The sequence below is a fragment of the Mobula hypostoma genome, chromosome 3 (genome assembly GCF_963921235.1).
Source record: "Mobula hypostoma chromosome 3, sMobHyp1.1, whole genome shotgun sequence".
Classification (NCBI taxonomy): domain Eukaryota; kingdom Metazoa; phylum Chordata; class Chondrichthyes; order Myliobatiformes; family Myliobatidae; genus Mobula; species Mobula hypostoma.
Window position 1 is genome coordinate 223,979,779 of NC_086099.1, and position 21,066 is coordinate 224,000,844.

At 43.0% G+C, this 21,066-nt stretch overlaps 1 protein-coding gene across 11 annotated transcripts in view; it reads right to left on the minus strand.

Moving 5' to 3' along the window:
* The window catches only part of arhgap39 (Rho GTPase activating protein 39), a 722,701-nt gene extending 716,078 nt beyond the window's left edge, over nucleotides 1-6,623 (minus strand). For 4 of the 11 annotated variants that reach the window (XM_063044606.1, XM_063044604.1, XM_063044619.1 and 1 more), the window contains exon 1: nucleotides 6,484-6,604. Coding sequence is in view for 1 of the 11 variants with exons in the window: in XM_063044618.1 (XP_062900688.1) it covers nucleotides 6,484-6,494 (11 nt within the window). In the remaining 10 variants the exon portion in view is untranslated. Of the gene's footprint in view, nucleotides 1-6,483 lie in introns of all 11 variants that reach the window. The other 7 variants (XM_063044607.1, XM_063044609.1, XM_063044605.1 and 4 more) reach the window with 4 other exon arrangements.
* Between the last annotated feature and the right edge of the window lie 14,443 nt (nucleotides 6,624-21,066).

Consider the following 21,066-nt stretch of genomic DNA (forward strand, 5'->3'; position numbering starts at 1 on the left):
TTTGTGCTTGGTACATTAACTGTATATAGTAAAATTAGCTCCAGTATAGGTGAATGGTGGTAGAATCAAGGGCTGTTAATGTGCATGTGCGCAATTACTGGGATAATGGGTTGCTAGAATTGCTCCAAGAACTATCATGGATTTGAAAGGCCAAATGGACCCCTCCCAAATCAAAAGGAAATATGAAATAAGCAGGATTTAGCTGACACTATCCACCAAAATCACAACCAGCAATATTTACTGCAAAGACTTCACCTTATAGTTCAAGCAATCCTGATCCTAAAAATTTCCAGCAATGTTTCCCTGTCCATTGTTAACACTCTTTAATGCTTCTCACTGTTAAATATTTAACCAATTCCATTTTGAAAGTTATTATAATCTCAAGTTCAACAGGTACTAGAAAAGAATTCTAATAACCCATGAGAAGATCAGCTTCAGTCACCTGGAGATAATTCTTGTTTAATGCTTCTTTGTAACCAATTGAAATAACCTGCTTTCATTCTTTCTAATCACAAAAACCTAAATTTCACTTGACTGTACATTCTAGCAAAAACTTTGATCATAACCACATGCAGTCAATCTAGATTCATCTGAACCCTTCCAATATTCTTTCACTGGATCAGACATCCTTCCTGTAACATGGCCGCTCACGTCAGTGCTACCCTGCAGCGTTTGCTTTCAGGAAGACAAGCTGGATTGCCTTTGTCTGTGGCTGCACTTGCGCAAGATGAGGAACTGTTGTGGGCTTGTTCTTGAGGAAACATGGCTCCAGGACAACATCCATGCACTACCAATCTACAGGCCATGACTTGGGCTACATTATTACTTTTTTTTAAAAACTGTAAGTTTTTCTGCTATCGTAATTATATATGCACTATATGTGCTTTGTGCTGTGTGTGACTGTTGGTTCTGTGTTTTGCACCCTGCCCCCAGAGGAACTTGCCTATTCATGTGTATGGTTGAACAATTAAACTTGAACTTCTGATACATGCAGTGTAGCTTGAACTCAGAATGTTAGTCTTGGCTAAGCAGTCGACCCTTTGAATCAAAATCCAAGATGTTAGACCAAAAACTCAGCTCCATCACAGGTGTATATAAAGGATGCTGCAGCATTGAAAGTAATGTTGGAAATTTCAATACCCAAACCAAAGTGCCTGGATGTGGCTCACTACCGTTATAGGAGTCTGCTGTAAAACAGTTCACACACATCTACAAATTGTTGGATTCTGATGTTTTTCCAAGGTTCTTTCAGAAGTCAGGAAAGAGACACATAATTTGTCGCTTCACAATCGTTTTATTAAGTGTAAATAGAACAAAGTAAACTTTAAAACAGACAGTAACAACAGAAGCTGGTAGCAGAAGGCAGAAGTCAAAGCAAAAGATGGCTTTGCCTCATGATCAGATCTTTTTATACTCCATGGATAAGAAAAATTCCATTTAAATTCACAGGTAAGAGTCAGCCAATCAGATCACCCCTATTCAAATAACGCAATTCGAAGAGAAGCTTCTAGAGCTTTCCAGAATCATACAAACTTAACCACTGGGGTCTACACTCCATATCCACATGGTGGCCACTAGGAAACATACTAAACAGCAGATAATTATTAGTAAAAACTGCAACGAAAATAACGATCACATTGTGCATATCACTACATCTGACTATCATTTCAAAAGCATGTCACTGGCTATGAAGCAAACTGGAGCACCAGAGGTTCTGAAAGACACTGCAGGATTTTCAAGCTGTTCCTTTTCTCTGGACCGGGGGTTCCCAACCCAGGGTCCACGTGACTCCTTGCTTCCTTGCTTAATGGTATTGATCCATGGCATAAAAAAGGATAGGAACCCCTGCTCTTGACATTTTATTTTAATTACTTCCACATAATACAGTTGTGTTTTTTTTTCAATGTCCTCATGGATAAACCCAGAAGCTATGGTACTTTCTATACACCAATAGATACAGAACTACCTGGATGTTACCATCACATTAATCAATTTATTCAAATCTATTTATCGCATACACATGGAAACATCCAGGAAAATGTATCATTTGTATTAACGATCAACAAATTCAAGGATGTGCTGAGAGTGTTGCCATACATCCCAGCACCAAATGTACTCTTGTTTGGGCTTTGCAGTTCACTATTTTTATGTTTTTACAGAAACCAAAAATATAATCCCAACAAGGAATGGCTAACCAACTTCCAAGAAGGTTGACAATTTTAATATTTTATTGAGCTTCTCGTTTAACCTGGTCAGTTGGTTTTACCAAAAGATTGGTAAGTTTCGCATCTTTTGGGGGAAGTAGAGTGAATGAGAAACTTCAGGTAAAGGCAGACGACTAGATACAATTGCTTAAGAGCCAGTTGGAGCAGAGGTCTCACCCCACCCCACCCCCCCCAACACCACCTCCAACACCTGCTTTCAACTCATCCATAAGTTGCTAAATTTGTTAATTAGTTTCACATCTGAACAGAAAAGGTGTCAGTAACCAAGAATGATGGAAGAACAAGTCTACACAGAGCCATGATTCTGGTCTGAAATTTTGCCTGCACACCCAGTTGGCCCTTTCCTCTTCTGTCCTTAATCAGACCTATTCAAAGTTATGCCATGGTTTGAACTAGAAAGAACATCACTGCAAAATAATCATTTAGGTTTTTAAAAAATACATTTTCTTGCTGTCTTCTATCATTTCCAAATGGAGGGGAAGCCAGGAAATGCAGTAATTGATTTACTAATAAACAGCGATAAAAATGTACAGACTACCAAAGAACATGCACAGAATGCCAAATGTTTTCTTCTCAAAAGACTATAACCTTGCATCACGTTAATTTTTAAAAGGTCAGCAGAATGAGGAATGGTTCACCAGAGCTGTTAAGCATTATGCATTAAGCACAATATCTGCAAAAATCTCAATAATCCACTGCAAATTAATTGCTCAATCACTTGCTGAAATGAGGTCAGAATCTTCCTGCTAAATTGATTACACATGTAACAATAAAGAAAAGAACTGCAAAAGATCAACAGGACTGAGATTAAGGAAATGGCAATAAACTCATCCATAAATTACAATGTACAACGAATAAACCAACCATCGAAATAGTGGGATATCATAATAATCACAATATTTTATCACTTTCACTCACGACTAAAGTAACTAACTCAGCTCCAAATACAAGACTGCTTAGAAGACAATCAAGTTGTCATTGTCACAAAATAAAATCATTTCAGAGAGGTTACTACTGAAGGAACACAGCACAGGAACTGGTCCAGAGAGCGGTGCCAATCCAATCAAATGGGCAACCTAACTAATCCCTTCTGCCTACACAATGTCCATATCCTTCCACAAATGTCCTTATCTAAATGTCTCTTAAAACAAATAATTTACTCTGGAACTGAAACCAATAGCTCAGATGTTCAGGTGCATTAGTTGGACTGCTACATTATGGAATCGGGTAACTAAACTGAAGCCGGCTGGTGGTGTAGCGGAATCCACACTGGACTTCAAGGTGAGTGGTCTCAGATTTGAATCCAGCTGGCTCCCTGCACACTTTCCATCCGTACAGGGTTGAGTGTCAAGCTAGCAACCCAGCCTCGTTAAAAAAAACAAACGTAATAAAGAAGCGGCAGGGTTGCTGCCCAATGCGTGGAAGGGAACAACAATAACTAAACTGAAGTTCTCAATAAGTATTGGGACAGGAACAGTTTTGTACCAGAGGCATCCAGCAAGTGTTCAAAGTAGTATTATCACCATAGGCTATATCATTTGATCTCGGACACGGATGCAAGAACAAGAAGAATTTCTTTTCTCAGTAATACAAAGCCTTTCCTGCTGTGACAGCTTTAAAAGCAAATTAGGTTTAAATAAATTATGGACTTGGTATGTGAGGGAGAGCAGGTCAGCCATCTTGCCACTGATGTATATGGCAGACCAAGACCTGGAAAAGGTGAGGTGGAGAATACAGAGTGAAAGAGTCTTGTAGTCAAGGAATGGGATCAGAATATTCTCTATTTGCTCAAGTTCAGTTTATAATCATTCAACCATACACACGCATACTGCCAAGTAAAACAACATTCCTCTGGACCAAGGTGCACAACACAGTACATACAACTCACACATAACACAAAGTAATATTACCACTAGTAAATTAACAAATCATAAAGTGCATTTACAACACAAGTTAAAAAGTAAACTGTATAACACCTCTGACACTTCATACATCATAAGACATGGGTGATGGCAGAGGGTTCAGTGGTCTTACAGCCTGGAGGAAGAAGCTGCTTCCTATCCTAACAGTTCTTGTCCTAATGCTACGGTACCTCCTGCCTGATGATCGAGAGTCAAAGAGGTTGTTGGACGGATGTGAGATATCATTAACAATGCTAATAGTCCTGCATATACAGCACTCCTGATAAATATCTCGAATAGGTGGAAGAAAGATCCAATGATCCTCTCAGCAGTCTTTACAATCCTTTGTGAGGTCTTGCGGTCAAGATGCCTTGGCATTCCCGTATAGCCGATTATTCAGTTCAACAGATCTTTCCTCGGGTTACCATCATGAACAATGTTTTCCATCTTTGCCAATATATCAGTCATTGTGTTGCATTCCTTGTGAACTACTCTGAGATTTCATTATGACACCGTCAGGCACAAGATAAAAGCTATTTCCTAAGGGCAATATTTCTCTACCTTTTGACATTAAGCAGATCACAAAGTGGGTATGCATGATATGCTACAATTTGTGATTACAACTGTAACATCAGTGCTTAATATTCACAAAAGACAACGGCATCATTCACATGAACCTTTGGTTTTGTGACTCAAGACATAGAATGCTTAAACAAAAGGTTATATTCACTATGTTGCAGGCCCAGTGTGCTTTATATTTGATAACATTACAGTAGAGAGAGAAAATCTGCAGGGTACATTGACTAGAGTCTTACCAAAGGTAAGAAGAATCAACAGCAAAGACTCAAGAATCAAGATTTACTCCTACCCACACTGAACAGAAAAGCTTTAAAGCAGAACTCCATAGAGGGATTTGCATGCATAATACATCAACTAAATCATGATATATTATTTACATTATCAATATAAATAGTGCCACAGTAATGTAGCAGTTAGCACAACGCTATTATAGCTCAGAGCATCGGAGTTCGGAGTTCAGTTCCAACGTCATCTGCCAGGAGTCTGTACATCCTCTCCATGGAACATGTGCGTTTTCTCCAGGTGCTCTGCCCCCCCCCATCTAAAGATGTACGGTTTAGTAGGTTATTTGCTCATGTAAATTGTCCTGTGATTAGGCTAGGATTAAATCAGGGGTTGCTGGGTGGCCTGTTCTGTGATGTATCTCAATAAAATAAAAAACTAAAATACCCAAATTGAAGACATCAGAAACTCACATTAGATTTTTTAATATATACTTCTGATCAGAACGTATTGAGTGTGTAGTGTGGCAGGGCATCTCCTGAAAGTCTGTGGTACCTATGCAGAAGTGATTATGCAAGCCAATGATGTTCTCTATGTTAGAGGGATTACATTGTGAAATGATTGCTGTTTTAGATTCTTAAGAGGTTCAGGCAGTAGAATTGGTGGATGATATGGTGGAGGGGCCATAGTTCATATTTCAAGACTTATCTTTAGAAGCAGTATTTCATTAGAGCTCAAATAAGAAAAGCTGAAGACGGTGGTAATTAGTACCATTTCATTCAAATGCAAATTAGGCATACTTGTGTTTTTCTTACACAATCAATTTGAGACATAACATGTAGAAGATGAAACATGCTTGGGAGAAATAGCGCTCGATGGATGTGATTCCCACACTCTGTATCTATCCCCTTTGCCTGTGTCTTCTGCAGACTAGTGGATGGAGTGTTTGGCTGGATTATCTATCAACCCTGTTATTGATGCACTATGCTGCAATTCCCCAATCCAACGACACAAATCGCTGCTCAAGCAATAGATATTCGTTCCAAAACGGGACTGAGTGCGTGTTTCAAACTGATATGCAGACTGGTCTCAGGCTCACTAGCTCACGTGAAGGTGGTTCGCAGACACGGGCTCTAATGGGTAAAACGGGATGGTTCAGCACCGCAACCTTGCCTAAAATCCACCAGCAGCGATGCCACGCATGCGCACACCGCTGCACCTGTTCGAGAATCGCGCAGGCCCAGTGGGAGGCTAGCGCCTACGCCTGCGCAGTCGCTCCCGCCAGGGATGCAGGGCTGATGCTCGGTGTCAAGCGCGCTCGGCATCACCGGATCGGCGACCGAGCCCCCTGCGCCGCCCGTTCCCTGCACCTCCTCCAACCCCGCAGCTCCCGCAGCCTTCACCGAGGACCTGCTCGCCACCTGCAAACGTGCCAGTTGCACAAACATCGCATCTGAGGGTTAACGGGAAAAGTCACAGAAAACCCGGGCAAAAAATATTAAATCACCTCAGATGAAATAAAAGTCGGATACATTTGCACTTAAAAATCAACCGACCTCTCTGCCATCTTCACATCAGCGCACGTAAAGTTCAGAGACAGCAAGGAACGGATCCATCCGAGACGCCACTCTCCTCAGCCACCGGCTCGAGCATCATTAATATTAGAGCCGCGTTTACAACCGTCCCTACAACAACCTGACGTCAGCACGCCGCTCACAGCCCCGCCCGACGTCGGCACGCGACTCCGGGCCCCGCCCATCCTCAGCGCGATGATCCCGGCGCCCTGCCTGGCTCACCCATCACTCGATGCGCCATCTCGTCCGCAAGCGCTTTCCAGCACGGTGTTCTGGGAGTTGTAGTCCGAAGACCTCCAGAAATTTTAACTCAGCTTGGAGCGAGTATAAGAGATCCTGATATGAGGTAGACAGGGACTCACTCACACCTCTGTGGTTATCCCTGCTGCCTGTCTTGGAAAAGGGGAATCGCCTTTTTGGTTGTTTTCTGCTACCTCAGCGAAGATGTGAAAATCTCAATCAGAGCTCCACCGATCTCTTCCCCGTCTCCTAGATTAGTCCCAACCGGCCTTGAGAATTTATCCAACTTAATAACCGCTAAGTAACTCTTCTTTATTAATGCACCAGAACATCACTTTCCCCTTCGCCATTCTCCAACTTCAAAGCCTGCTTCCCTCGGAATACCAATACAACATTGTCTTTGCGGACCTTACCGATAACTTCTGGCTCCAGATTGCCCTGCTGTTCTCAGTGGACCCATTCTTTCCCTAGTTATTCTTTAATCCTTAATATATTTATAAAATGTCTTTGGATTTACTTTAATCCTGTCTGGAAAAAATAGTTTGTTATCTATCTTTGACATCCCAGATTATGTTTTAAACATTTCCCTACACTTTTTATACACTTTATAGGACTCCCTGTCATTGGTTCTGTATACCTGGCGTGTACGTCCTCACACAAAATGTTGGGGGAACTCAGCAGGTCAGGCTGCATCATTGGGAATGAATAAGCAGTCAATGCTTCTAGCCAAGAATCTTCTTCAGGACTGGAAAGGAAGGGCGAAGACACCAGAATAAAAAGGTGGAGGGAGGGGAAGGAGGAGAGCTAAATGATGATAGGTGAAGCCAGGCAGGTAGGAAAGGTAAAGGACTGGAGAGGAAGGAATCTGATAGGAGGGGAAAGTGGACCATAGGAGGAGGGGACCCAATCGGAGGTGATAGGCAAATGAGAAGAGGTAAGAGGCCAGAGTGGGAATAGAAGAAGAGGAGAGGGGAAGGGATTTTTGATACATCCTTATTTCTCTTTATCTATATGCCCCTTTGATGTCCAGGGTTCCTTGCACTTGTTATCCTTGGCTTTCACCCTTAGAGGAACATGTTGAACTCTTGCTATTTCCCCTTCTAATGCTTTCCAATGCGCAGATGTGGACATATCTGTGAGAAGATTTCCCAGTCTATCCTTACCTTTTTTCATATCCACTTTGAAATATACAGAGTTATGATCACTATTTCCAAAATGCTCCCCCACTGACGTTTCCTCCACCTAACTGGCTACAGTCCCAAGGCTCCAAAAATGTTTCTTTCCTTGTTTCTCTATCTACATACTGCGTCCAAACGCTCTCCTACGCACACCTCACACATTCCAGCCTCAGTAAGCCTTTTACACCAAGGCAGGGGTGGTGAACTATGACACACATACCCAAGATGACACGCTCAAAAATTTTGTTAGCACATGGCACACAGTGCTGCCCCTCAATTCCTTAAAATCCACCCTTAATAGAAAGATGCATAGTGATTATCTTTACTGTCAAATGAAGCAGTGGATGATTTTTTACAACATAAAAGCAGTGTGATGTTTTCACAGGAAATGTCTCATGCCAACAGCTAGACAGTTGTGAAAAAAAGTGATGTTGGGTGCAGTGCCGCCAGAGCTCACCAGCGCACTGCTCCGGCACCTCCGTAAAAAAAAGTCAAATAAACAAGAAAGGAATTTAACAGCGGCCACATATTAAATACAGGGAATTTTACGGAAGTGGGGTTGGGGAGAGGGGGTGGTGGCTGATGGGGAAAATACCACTAATAACATTAGGATATTTGATCATTTTTGGGTGAAATCCTGGCGCTGTGAGTGTTTTTTATTTAGGTATTTGTGAAAGTCCTCCTCGCTCGACCCGTTGTCCCAGCATACCCTGCTGTAGCCTCCCGCCATTTCACAGATCCTCAGTCTCTCCCCAGCACTCGTTGTTTGAGTATTGTTTGCCGAGAAAATAAAAATCTTAGATTCCCCCAAGATCTACGCCCGTTACTGAGCTGTTCACAAGTTATTCCTACTAGTACTGCTGAGTGTGAGAGAGGATTCAGTCTCATGAACTTGATAATAACAACAACATACAAAAATTCTCATAAATCATGTATCAGCACTTATGTTTGTTAAACTACATGGGCCTCCTCTAGTTCAGTGGAATCCTAAGCAGTATGTCACATCATGGCTGTGGTACCACAGATCAGCAGATGACACCAGGACAAGAGTTGACCAGACCCCCGAACACATATTACACCTGACCCTTTGTGGAAATTATTGTGAAACTTCTCATTGGTGGCATTTGGTAGGTAGGTAATTACTTTTAAATTGGTAAAATACATGATTACCGTCTTTTTCTTTACTTGCTTGATAATTATAATTTCTGATAATTAGTGAGTGCAACTGGGCAATACTTTGTCTTATTATTAAATTAAGTATTATATGTTTTATTGTACCGGTTATACACTGAAATGTAGTGATAGGCTTTAATCTTGTTAATGTCTTAACTATCACTATATTTCTGTGGAGCTCTGGAATTCATGTATTTCTTTCATCTTGGTTTAGTGCTTGACATTATAAGAAGTCCTATTCATATATATATATATGTCACACCCAATTTGTGTACTTCCTCATTACACGAATGGGGCAAGGAAGATGCCCAGTACATGAAATAAGCAGGTACACAAATTGGGTGTGACATATATAGAGAGAGGATATAGGAAATGGCAAGCATTTTGTCAGCTCCGGCACCTAAAAGGTTAGCACTGAACCCCTGGATGATTTGTTCTGAAATCCTCACAGACCTGGTGTACACTTCAGTGTTTCAGTAGTAAATGGTTACAATAACAATCCTATTTGGAAATTATATTATTTTCAAATGTATTTTTTAAAATAATGTTAATAAGTTTTGAACAGGTTTTTTTTAAAAAAATCCTTATTTAATCTATCTCTATTATACTTTTGTTATTAGTAAAGCATGAATACTCATAAATAATCAAAAGAACTCATCCTTTTTTCCTTAAAAAAAGTCCACAGTTGTTGTTAGTCAATGATAATCTCTGCTCAAAATTACCATAGCATGCAAGAGAATTTTTCAAAGTTCAGAGTTCAAAGTAAATTTATTATCGAAGTACATATATGTCACCATATACAACCCTGAGATTCATTTTCTTGTGGGCATACTCACTAAATCCGTAATAGAATAATAACCATAATAGACTCAATCAAAGACCGACCACCAACTTGGGTGTTCAACCAGTCTGCAAAAGACAACAAACTGCAAATAAAAAAAGAAAGAATGATAATAAATAAATAAGTACTAAATATCAAGGGCATGAGATGAAAAGTCCTTGAAGATGAGTCCTTGAAGGTTGTGGGAACGGTTCAATGATGGTGCAAGTGAATTTGAGTGAAGTTATCCCCTTTTGTTCGAGAGCCTGATGGTTGAGGGGTATTATCTATCCTTGAACCTGATGGTGTGAGTTCTGAGGCTCCTGTACCTTCTGCCTGATGGCAGCAGTGAGGAGAGGGGATGTCCTGGGTGCATTTTTGCACTACATTTGGGTACATGCCCCCAGAAAGGTCCCCCAGCCCTGCAATAAGGCATCGAGGTTTGAGCTGAAATAAACCACAGTTGCAACCATCACCACATATGAGTTAGGATGAGTAAGTTATGGGCACGCTATGTGTGGCAACACTTGCAGGCTGCCCCCAGCACATCCTCGGACTGCTTTGGTTGTGACGTAAATGAAGCATTTCACTGTGACAAACAAATCCAATCTTTATTTCTTTCTTTCATCACCAACCAAATCCAAAACTTGTGGAGATACAGAATCAGGGTTATTATCACTGGCATATGGTATGAAACTTATAGTTTTGTGGCAGCAGTATACTGCAGTACATAAAAATATACAATGTAAGATATATATATATATGAATTAAGTAAGTAGTGCATAAATAGTGAGGCAGTGTTCGTGGGTTCATGGTCCATTCAGAAACCTGATGGTGGAAGGGAAGAAACTGTTCCTAAAACGCTGAGTGTGTGTCTTCATGGCCCCGTGCCTCCTCTCTGATGGTAGTAATGGGAAGCGGGCATGTCGTGGGTGGTGCGGGTCCTGAACGAAGGGTGGCACCTTTTTCACGCATTGCCTTTCGAAAATCAGAATCAGGGTTACTATCATCAGCATATGTCGTGAAATTTGTTAACATTGTGGCAGCAATAGAATGTAATACATAATAATAGAGAAAGAAAAAGCCTAAATTACAGCACACACACACACACACACACACACACACACACACACACACACTCACACACACACACGCACACGCACACGCACACACACACACACACGCACGCACACACACACACACGCACGCACACGCGCGCGCACACACACGCACACACACACACGCACACACACACACACACGCACGCACACACACACACACGCACGCACACGCGCGCGCACACACACGCACACACACACACACACACACACTCACACACACACACGCACACGCACACGCACACACACACACACACGCACGCACACACACACACACGCACGCACACGCGCGCGCACACACACGCACACACACACACGCACACACACACACGCGCGCGCACACACACACACACGTTAAACAAGAGAAGAACTGCAGATGCTGGAAATCCAAGCAAGACACACAAAATGCTAGAGGAACTCAGTAGTGAAGTAGTTTTCACGGGTTCAAAGTCCATTCAGAAATCCGATGGCAGAGGGAAAGAGCTATTTCTGACTCGCGGAGTTTGTGCCCTCAGGCTCCTGTACCTCCTTCCTGATGGTAGGAATGAGAAGAGGGCATGTCCTGGGTGATGGGGGTCCTTAATGATGTACACTGCCTTTCTGAGGCACCACTCCTTGAAGATGTCCCCGATGAAGCTGACTAATTTTTCTACTCTCTGCAGCTTACTTCGATCTGTGCAGCTCCCTCCCCCCACCATACCAGACAGTGATGCAGCCAGTTAGAAAGCTCTCCACGCTACATTTGTAGAAATTTGCGAGCGTTTTTGGTGACGTACCAAATCTCTTCAAATTCCTAATGAAACATAACCGCTGTTACGCCTTCTTGTAGCTGCATCAATATGATGGGTTCAGACGTCCTCAGTACTGGGGAGGCTCGTGTCCATGATGGAGCTGGCTGAATTTACAACCCTCTGAAGCATTTTCCAATCCAGTGTAAGACAAGGATGCAACCAGTTAAATACCAATCAAATCCTCCAAAGAAAATAGGTTGGCAGAGGGACGGAAAGGTAAGTTATTGATGAATTCTGAGATGGAACCTGTATTGAAGGGAGAAGAGAAGGGATGCATTTGGAGAAGAAAGCCATACAATCATTCTGTTACTGATAATGTACGTTGCCTCTTTGTGTTTGCACTGAGCACATGGTGGGTCGTCTTCAGTGGCTGTGGTCCTTGTGCCCCACAATTATAAAACTGTGAGAGGTATAGATAGAGTGAATGAGCAGTCTTCTGCAAAGCACACCAAATACTGGAGAAACTCAGCAGTGTCTATGGAGAAGAATATCAAACACCTGTACAGAACCAGGCGGTGAGGTGAAGGAGTTTCTTCATCAGCTGGCCCAGGAAATTGGATGGGAAATCAGAAATACTGAGGTCAGGAGAATCTGCGGAAAACATCGTCTACTTATTCCTCTCCGTAGATGCTGCCTGTCCTGCCAAGTTCCTGGAGCATTTTGTGTTGTTGCTCAAGAATTCCAGCATCTGCAAATCTTGTGTCAATGGAGTTGACTTATAAAGTGAAGCTAAGCAGGTTGGGTTTGTATTCCGATGTGTTAGCAGAATGGGGGGTGATCTCATTTCTTTTCTTTATGCTATGTAGAGATTCAGCGTGCTCACAGGCCCTTCCAGCAACCGCAGAATCTCCCGCGTTTATGATGAGAAGTCCTCTTTCCCAGGTTGGGAATCAAAAGCTGGAGGCCATAAGTTTAAGGTGAGAGGGGAGAGGTTTAACGAGAACCGGAGAGGTAACTTTTCCATCCAGGTGGTGGTCAATATATGCGACGAGCTGCCAGAAGAAATGGTTGAGTCGGGTCCGTTAACAGCATTTAAAGGGCACGTTAGGCAAGTACATGGAAAGGAAAGGTTTAGAGAAAGGGTTCCCAACCTTTTTTATTCCATGGACCAATACCATTAAGCAAGGAGACCGTGAACCCCCGGGTTTAGAAGGACATGGGCAAGTGGAACTTGTTTAGATGAGAATCTTGGTTAACATGGATCAGTTGGACCGAAGGGCCTATTTCCATGCTGAATTACTCTGTAACTTTCTGGTGTGAGGGAACTCTAGGAATTTTACTGATGGATGAATGTTAGTTTGAGGATATTTGGTATCTCGCCCAAGACTTGCAAATTTCAGTCAATGTATGGAGGAACGGTTTTTGTCTGGTTGCATGACCGCCTGCTGTAGAGGCTGCAACGCACAAGAAGCTGACGAGGGTTATAGACTCAACCCAGCTCCATCTCGTGCACAACACCCCCCCCCCGTTCCCGTTCTGAAGGGTACCTCAAGAAGTTAGCATCCATCACCAAAGATCCTCGCCATCAGAGACAGGCTTCCTTTTCATGACTGCTTATCGTGGGATCGGTACAAGACCCTGAAGACCCACAAAGTAAATTTCACATTATATAAAAGAGTGATAATAAATCTGATTCTGATTTGTATCCAAATGTGACCTTAAGATATTGGAGCAGAATTAAGCCATTCAGCCCATCGAGTCTGCTCCTCATCCCATCATGGCTGGTTCTCTCTCTCAACCCCATTCTCCTGCCTTCTCCCTGTAACCTTTGACAAACTTTAGCAGAGTTGCATCCAGTTCAGTTGATGTTGCGAAGTTGTTTTCAGAAACAATGGAGGACTGGCATCAAAATGGGAGGGAGAGCTGTTTCACAGATGTTTCACAGATGTTTCACAGATGTTTCACAGCTGTTTCACAGATGTTTCACAGATGTTTCACAGATGTTTCACAGCTGTTTCACAGATGTTTCACAGCTGTGCAACAGTCTGAAAAATAGTTGTTATATCTTACAGCCAATTTCCCAGTGCCATCCCTTACAATCCCTGATGAGATCATAAGACATAGGATCAGAATTAGGCCAATCGGCCCATCGAGTCTGCTCCGCCATTCCATCATGGCTGATTTATTTTCCCTCGCATCTCAGTCATTCAGCCTTCTCCTCAGACCTCATGTACAGACTCTCCTATGCCTAGTGTCGCTTTATGGAAATTCAATCAATCCACGTATATAAGCTATCTTAATTATTTATATTTGTTGTTTTTTTATCTTTACCTCATTATGTTTTTTCTGTTCTGTGTCGGATCTGGAGTAACAATTATTTTGTTCTTTATTATTTTGGGTACTGGAAATGACATGAAACAATCTTGAACACGAGCAACAAACCAGAGTATTGGGAAGGTTTCACAATTCTACGAAGAAGAATGAAATTGTTATTTGGTATTGGTTTATTATTGTCAAATGTACTGAGATACAGTGAAAAGTTTGTCTTGCATACTGTCCATACGGATCAGATCATTACACAGTGCATTGAGGTCAGCCAGTCGGTCAGTGGGTGCCGTCCTGAATCTGGGGTTGCCGGCTATGCACCTCCATCTTCTTCCATCTTGCAACAGCACCAAGGCAGAACAAAGTAAAACAATAACAATGGAGAATAAAGTTCAAAGTTGCAGTAAATTTCATTATCAAACTACGTATATGTCACCATATACAACCCTGAGATTAATTATCTTACAAGCATTCACGGTAGATAAAAAGAAACACAATAGAATGAATGAAAAGTTACACACAAACAAAGATGGACATAGAAACATAGAAAATAGGTGCAGGAGTAGGCCATTCGGCCCCTCGAGCCTGCACCGCCATTTATTATGATCATGGCTGATCATCCAACTCAGAACCCTGTACCAGCCTTCCCTCCATACCCCCTGATCCCCGTAGCCACAAGGGCGATATCTAACTCCCTCTTAAATATAGCCAATGAACTGGCCTCAACTGTTTCCTGTGGCAGAGAATTCCACAGATTCAGTACTCTGTGTGAAGAAGTTTTTCCTAATCTCGGTCCTAAAAGGCTTCCCCTTTATCCTCAACAAACAAACAATGTGCAAGAGAAGACAAGTTGTGCAATTACAAAAATAAATAATACTACTGGTTAATAAATAAGTGAGAAATAATATTGAGAACACAAGAAAAAGTGACAGAGAAAGTGCAGTGCAGGAAATTAATTAAGAGCAAGATCATAATGAGGTAGACTTTGAGGCCGAGAGTCCATCTTATTGTACAGGAGGTCTGTTCAAGAGTCTGATAGAATTTGTCATTGAGCCTGGTGGTATATGCTTTCAGACTTTTGTATCTTCTCCTCGATGGGGTAGGGAAGAAGAGAGGATTGTAGTCTTTAATTGTGCTGGCTGCTTTACTGAGTCAACAAAATGTATGGACAGAGTTGGTGGAGGGGAGGCTGGTTTCTGTGATGTGGTGAGCTGCGTCCACAACTCTGCAGTTTCTTACAGTCATGCACAGAGCAGTTGCCGTAGCAACCATTATGCATCCAGACAAAATGCTTTCTCTGGTGCATCAATAAAAATTGGTAAGGATCAATGGGGACATGCTGAGTTTATATAGTCGCTTGAGGAAGTAGAGGTGTTGGTGAGTTTTCCTGGCCCTGGTTGGACCAAGACAGTCAACTGGTGAAGTTTACTACTCGGAACTTGAAACTTTCAACCCTCTCAGTCTCAACATCGTTGACGAAGACAGGTGCACGTGCACCCCACCCCTTCCTGAAGTCAATGACCACCTATTTTCTCTTGTTGACATTGAAGGAAAGGTTGTCGTCATGACAACGTGTCAGTAAGTTCTCTATTTCCATCCTGTACTCCAAGTCACCATTGCTTGGGTACCACGGTGGTATCATCTGCAAAGGTAGAGCAGGACCTGTCCTGGCTGTCATGAGTACACAGGGAGTAAAGTAGGGGGCTGAGAACACAACCTGGTGGAGCATCAGTGTTGAGAATAATTGTAGCGGAGGTGTTGCTGCCTGTTCTTATTGATTGTGGTCTGTTGGTCAGGAAGTCAAGGATCCTGTCACATAGGGAGGCATTGACTCCTAGGGTCTGGAGTTTGGTGATGAGTTTGCTCAGAGTAGTAGAATTGAAGGCAGAGCTGCAGTCAATAAACAATAGCCTGACATAGATGCTTTCACTGTCCAGATGCTCCAGAGATCAGTGCAGGGCCAGGGTGATGGATTCAAAATAGTTCATTGTCATTTTCAGTACAGGAGTGTAAAGGAGAACAAAATGATCATTACTCGGGATCTGATTCACCACAAAAAGACACAATCAGCATAAAGACACAATAAAAAATGCACAATGGAAGTGCAGAGGCTGGGGATGCAACCTTGTGGAGCAGCAGCATAATTAACTGCATTGACGGGGAAGTGGAATGTGTGAATTATCAAAACACCTGTCGAACAATGAAATTAGCAAAAACGGACAAGGAGATCTGTCTTGGAACACAGGAAGATTCACTATTTGCATTAACAACCAACACAGCCCTAAGATGTGCTGGGGGCAGCCCACAAATGTCGGCACACATTCCAGCACCAACGTAAGATGCCCACAATGGTCAGCAGAACAACAGAGAACACAACAAGCAACAAAACAACAACAGCAAAACGAGCCCCATTCTTCACACCTGCACACACATGGACAGTCCTTTAACCCCAGGACAGCGGGCCTGCTGGATCTGTGAGTCAGCAGCCCCACCAACTGGAGACAAAGGGCATTGCACACGCTGTGATTCTCAGGGTAACATGCAGCTGTTTGTTGAAAGTTAATGAACACACGCAAAGCTGGAGGAACTCACTCAGCAGATCAGGCATAACAATTACAGCTGGTGATTTATAATGATTATTTACAATAAATATTTGATGCTGGAATGTATGGCAACACTTGCTGCCTGCCCTCAGCACATCCTTGGTTCTGTTGTTAACTCAAACAATGCATTTCACTGTACTGTAGGTATGTTTCGATGTACGTGATAAATAAATGAATCTAAATCTCAATATTAATCTAAATCTCAATCTGACGTTTTAAGAACATAAGTCATAAGAGCAGAATTAGGCCATTCAGCCCGTCAAGTCTGCTCTGCCTTTCCATCATGGCTGATCCCAGATCCCACGCAACCCCATACACCTGCCTTCTCGCCATATCCTTTGATGCCCCGACTGATCAGGAAACTATCAACTTGTGCCTTAAATATACCCACGGACTTGGCCTCCACTGCAGTCTGTGCAGAGCATTCCACAGATTCACCATTCTCTGGCTAGAAATATTCCTCCTTACCTCTGTTCTAAAAGGTTGCCCCTCAATTTTGAGGCTGTGCCCTCTAGTTCTGGATACCCTCACCACAGGAAACATCTTCTGCACAATCACCTTACCTAGTCCTTTCAACATTCAGTAGGTTTCAATGAAATCCCCCCAACCCCCCCTCCCGATTCTTCTCAATTCCAGTGTGTACAGGCTCAGAGCTGCCAAACGCTCCTCATCTGTTAACCCCTTTCTGGAATCATCCTCGTGAACATCCTCTGGACTCTCCAATGAGAGCATATCGTTTCTGAGGTATGGGGCCCAAAACTGTTGACAATACTCCAAGTGCAGCCTAACTAGTGTCTTATAAAGCCTCAGCATTATCTCCTTGCTTTTATGTTTTATTCCCCTTGAAATAAATGCCAACATTGTATTTACCTTCTTTACCACAGACTCAACCTGTAAATTAACCTTCCGGGAGTCTTGCACAGGGACTCCCAAGTCCCTCTGCACCGCTGATGTTTGAACCTTCTCGCCATTTAGATAATAGTCTGCACTGTTGTTCCTTTTACCAAAATGCATTATCGTACATTTCCCAACACTGTATTCCATCTTCCACTTGTTTGCCCATTCTTCCCATTAGTCTAAGTCCTGCTGCAATCACATTGCTTCCTCAACACTACCTACCCCTCCATCTATCTTCATAGCATCCACAAACTTTGCCACAAAGCCATCAATTCCGTTAATAAAATAATTGATAGACAATGTGAAAAGTAGTGGTCCCAATACTGAGAAACACCACTAGTCCCTGGCAACCAACCAGAAAAGGCCCCCTTTATTCCCACTCACTGCCTCCTGCCTGTCAGCCATTCCTCTATCCATGCCAGTACCTTTCCTGTAACACCATAGGATTTTATAACCATATAACCATATAACAATTACAGCACGGAAACAGGCCATCTCGGCCCTTCTAGTCCGTGCTGAACTCCTACTCTCACCGAGTCCCACCGACCTGCACTCAGACCATAACCCTCCGAGTGCAGGTCGGTGGGACTAGGTGAGACTTACCTTCTTAAGTAGCTTCATATGTGGCACCTTATCAAACGTCTTTCTGAAGATCCAAGTAAATGATACCCACTGCCTCTCCTTTGTCCACGCTGCTTGTTACTTCCTCGAAGAACTCTAACAGATTTGGCAGGCAAGATTTCACTTTACAGAAACCATGCTGAGTTTGACTTATTTTATCATTAGTCTTCAAGTACCCCGAAACCTCATCCTTAATAATAGACTCCAACACTTTCCCAATCACTGGGATTGGGTAACTGGCCTATAATTTCCTTTCTTTTGCCTTCCTCCCTTGTTAAAGAGCGGAGTGACATTTGGAATCTTCCAGTCCTCTGGGACCATGCCAGAATCAACTGATTCTTGAAAGATCATGACCAATGCATCCGTTATCTCTTCAGCAACCTCTCTCAGGACTCTGGGGTGTAGTCCATCCAGTCCAGGGGACTTATCCACCTGCAGCCTTTCTCCGCGTTCACTTCTTTGTGATGTGTCATCATCGTCTGCCAGGTTCGCCGTTGAGGTTTTGGTCGGATTGCTCTTTGGAACCTCCCCTGTGGGATGGCACGGTAGTGTAGCAGTTAGCACAACGCTAACCGGGTTCAATTCCTGCCACTGCCCGTAAGGAGTTTGTACGTTCTTTCCGTGACCGCTTGCGTTTCAGTTTCCTCCCACAGTCCAAAGGCGTACCGGTTGGTAGGTTAATTGGGCATTGTAAGTTGTCCCGTGATTAGGTGGGGTTAAATCGGGGGTTGCTGGGCAGTGTGGCTCACAGAGCCAGAATCTCAATAAAAATAAAAATTAAAAAAATAAAGTTGCCCTTACCGCTGTGGGTGGCCCTCCCAGGAGCTGCGCTCCCTACAGCATCAGTCTCGGGATCTCGGGAACTATCCACCAAGCCTCGAGAAAGAAAGCTGACTATCAAGTAACACTAATCCCAAATTGTGATCAATGCTCACTGCTTGCAGTAATCCAGCGCCACGGCACCCACCCAGCGGGAACCCACTGAGTGTGTGTGCTGTCATCTAATTATTCTCAAGTCCTCTGCTAACGAGGGAACGCAGCTTTACATTCTGAGTAGTTGCAACAATCACCAGAGCCGCGGTTTGCCAGCAATAAGCTGGAAATTAGCTCCTTAATGATGTTGTCAGGATCATTATCGTCCTCCCATCCCACAACAGCACAGAGCATGCTGACAACTGAATTCGGCACTGAGAGATACCACAGCCTCAAAATGTCTCCCATTCAGCCTGTAAACCAGTAGAAGCCCACATTTGATTAAAGATAATAGGTTCATCCCAGTGAACTGAGCTGCGACTCTAATTTTAAGATTAGTGCTTGAAGTCTGATGTCAGTGATCCGAGTGTTTCAGTGATATTTTGCCCAAAGCATTACTGAGGATCCCTGCTAACCATCCCACGGTCTCTTTAACCCACTACTGTCAGGAAGGAGGTAGGTAACAGCTTCTTCCGCTGGGCTGTGAGGCTAACGAATACCCTGTCACCACCGAGGTCTCGTCACCAGGACAGCGGGCTGCTTACTGGTCGCCTGTGCTGCACAGTACATGCACTTTGAATGATATTTCATTAACTTATCTGTGGTAATATTTTGTTTTGTGTGCTATGTGCAATCTATGTTGAGTGGGCGCACCGTGGTCTGGGGGAGATTGTTTCATTTGTTTGTATATACAGTACGTACAGTCAGATAATGATAAACTTGAACTTCAACTTGATAACTGGGAGATTAGGTCTTGAAATTATCAGCCTTGCTTTCCAATCTGTTTGCCCCCCCCACTGACCCAATCGCTAGCCCTCGGCCCTCTGCATTCCTTCAATTCCAGACTCATACATGTTACCCATTACTGAGTACAAATCATAAACATAGAAAATCTGATCATATAACTCCTACAAGATAGATTTCAAATGAGTCTTTTAATAAATTAGCTGAGGAAGGGGTCGGTGGGAGGAGGAGGGTAAGTGTACAACTGGGACTCTGTTGCAAGTACTTGTGATCTCTGGAAACTGTAGATGAGGAATTGGGTTTCATCCACATTTAGTGTGCTGCCATGGAGATGTGGTTGCCACAGTGACGAGAGAAATGGAAGAGGGGGGCAGGGAGAATGGGAAGTTGTATGGACGAGGTGGGATGAGGCTGTGTAATTTGACATCCTGTGTTGGTTTTCAGTTCCTCCCTTGTATCTCATGAGAGAGATGATATCATCAACACACGTGGTTCCTAACCTTGTGCAACACCTCCATTCATAGTGTTTGTGTGGATGCTGTGTAATTCGCTACCCTGTTGCAAATTAATGCCCCAAAATAGCAGACAGCACACTGCATATGATTAAAGGAATTAAATTAATGAATCTTAACTCAAGGGTTAGTAAAGAATAACAAAAAGTAAAGGCCCATTCTAATTAAACAGTCAAATGTGCTCATCTTGAACTTCTTTGTCACTCACACGCTGGGCCCTCGGTCAACGTGAAAGCACACACCGCCTTCTGAACATCGCTCACAATTCATCTCGAACAAACGGGTCTCCCACTGGATCGTATGCTACGACCAGTTCTCCCCAACGTCCTCTCTCTTCATCTCCTCTTGAACCACAGCTCCAAACTCAACCTTAGTGTCCCTCACCAGAGAAACCTCCCCTTAGTCCGACCATCCTAATTGGATGGCACACATTTCTCCTCTCTCTTATCTTCAACAGTAACCCAAACATAACCCAAACAGGCAGCTCTCACAGAACAGCTCAAAATGAAATACATACAGCATAACAGTAAAAAATATGAACCTGGGCATTATATAGAACATAGAACATTGTCAGGACTCCAGGACCTGACAGGGTATTCCCTTGGACCTTGAAGGAGACTAGTGTTGAAAT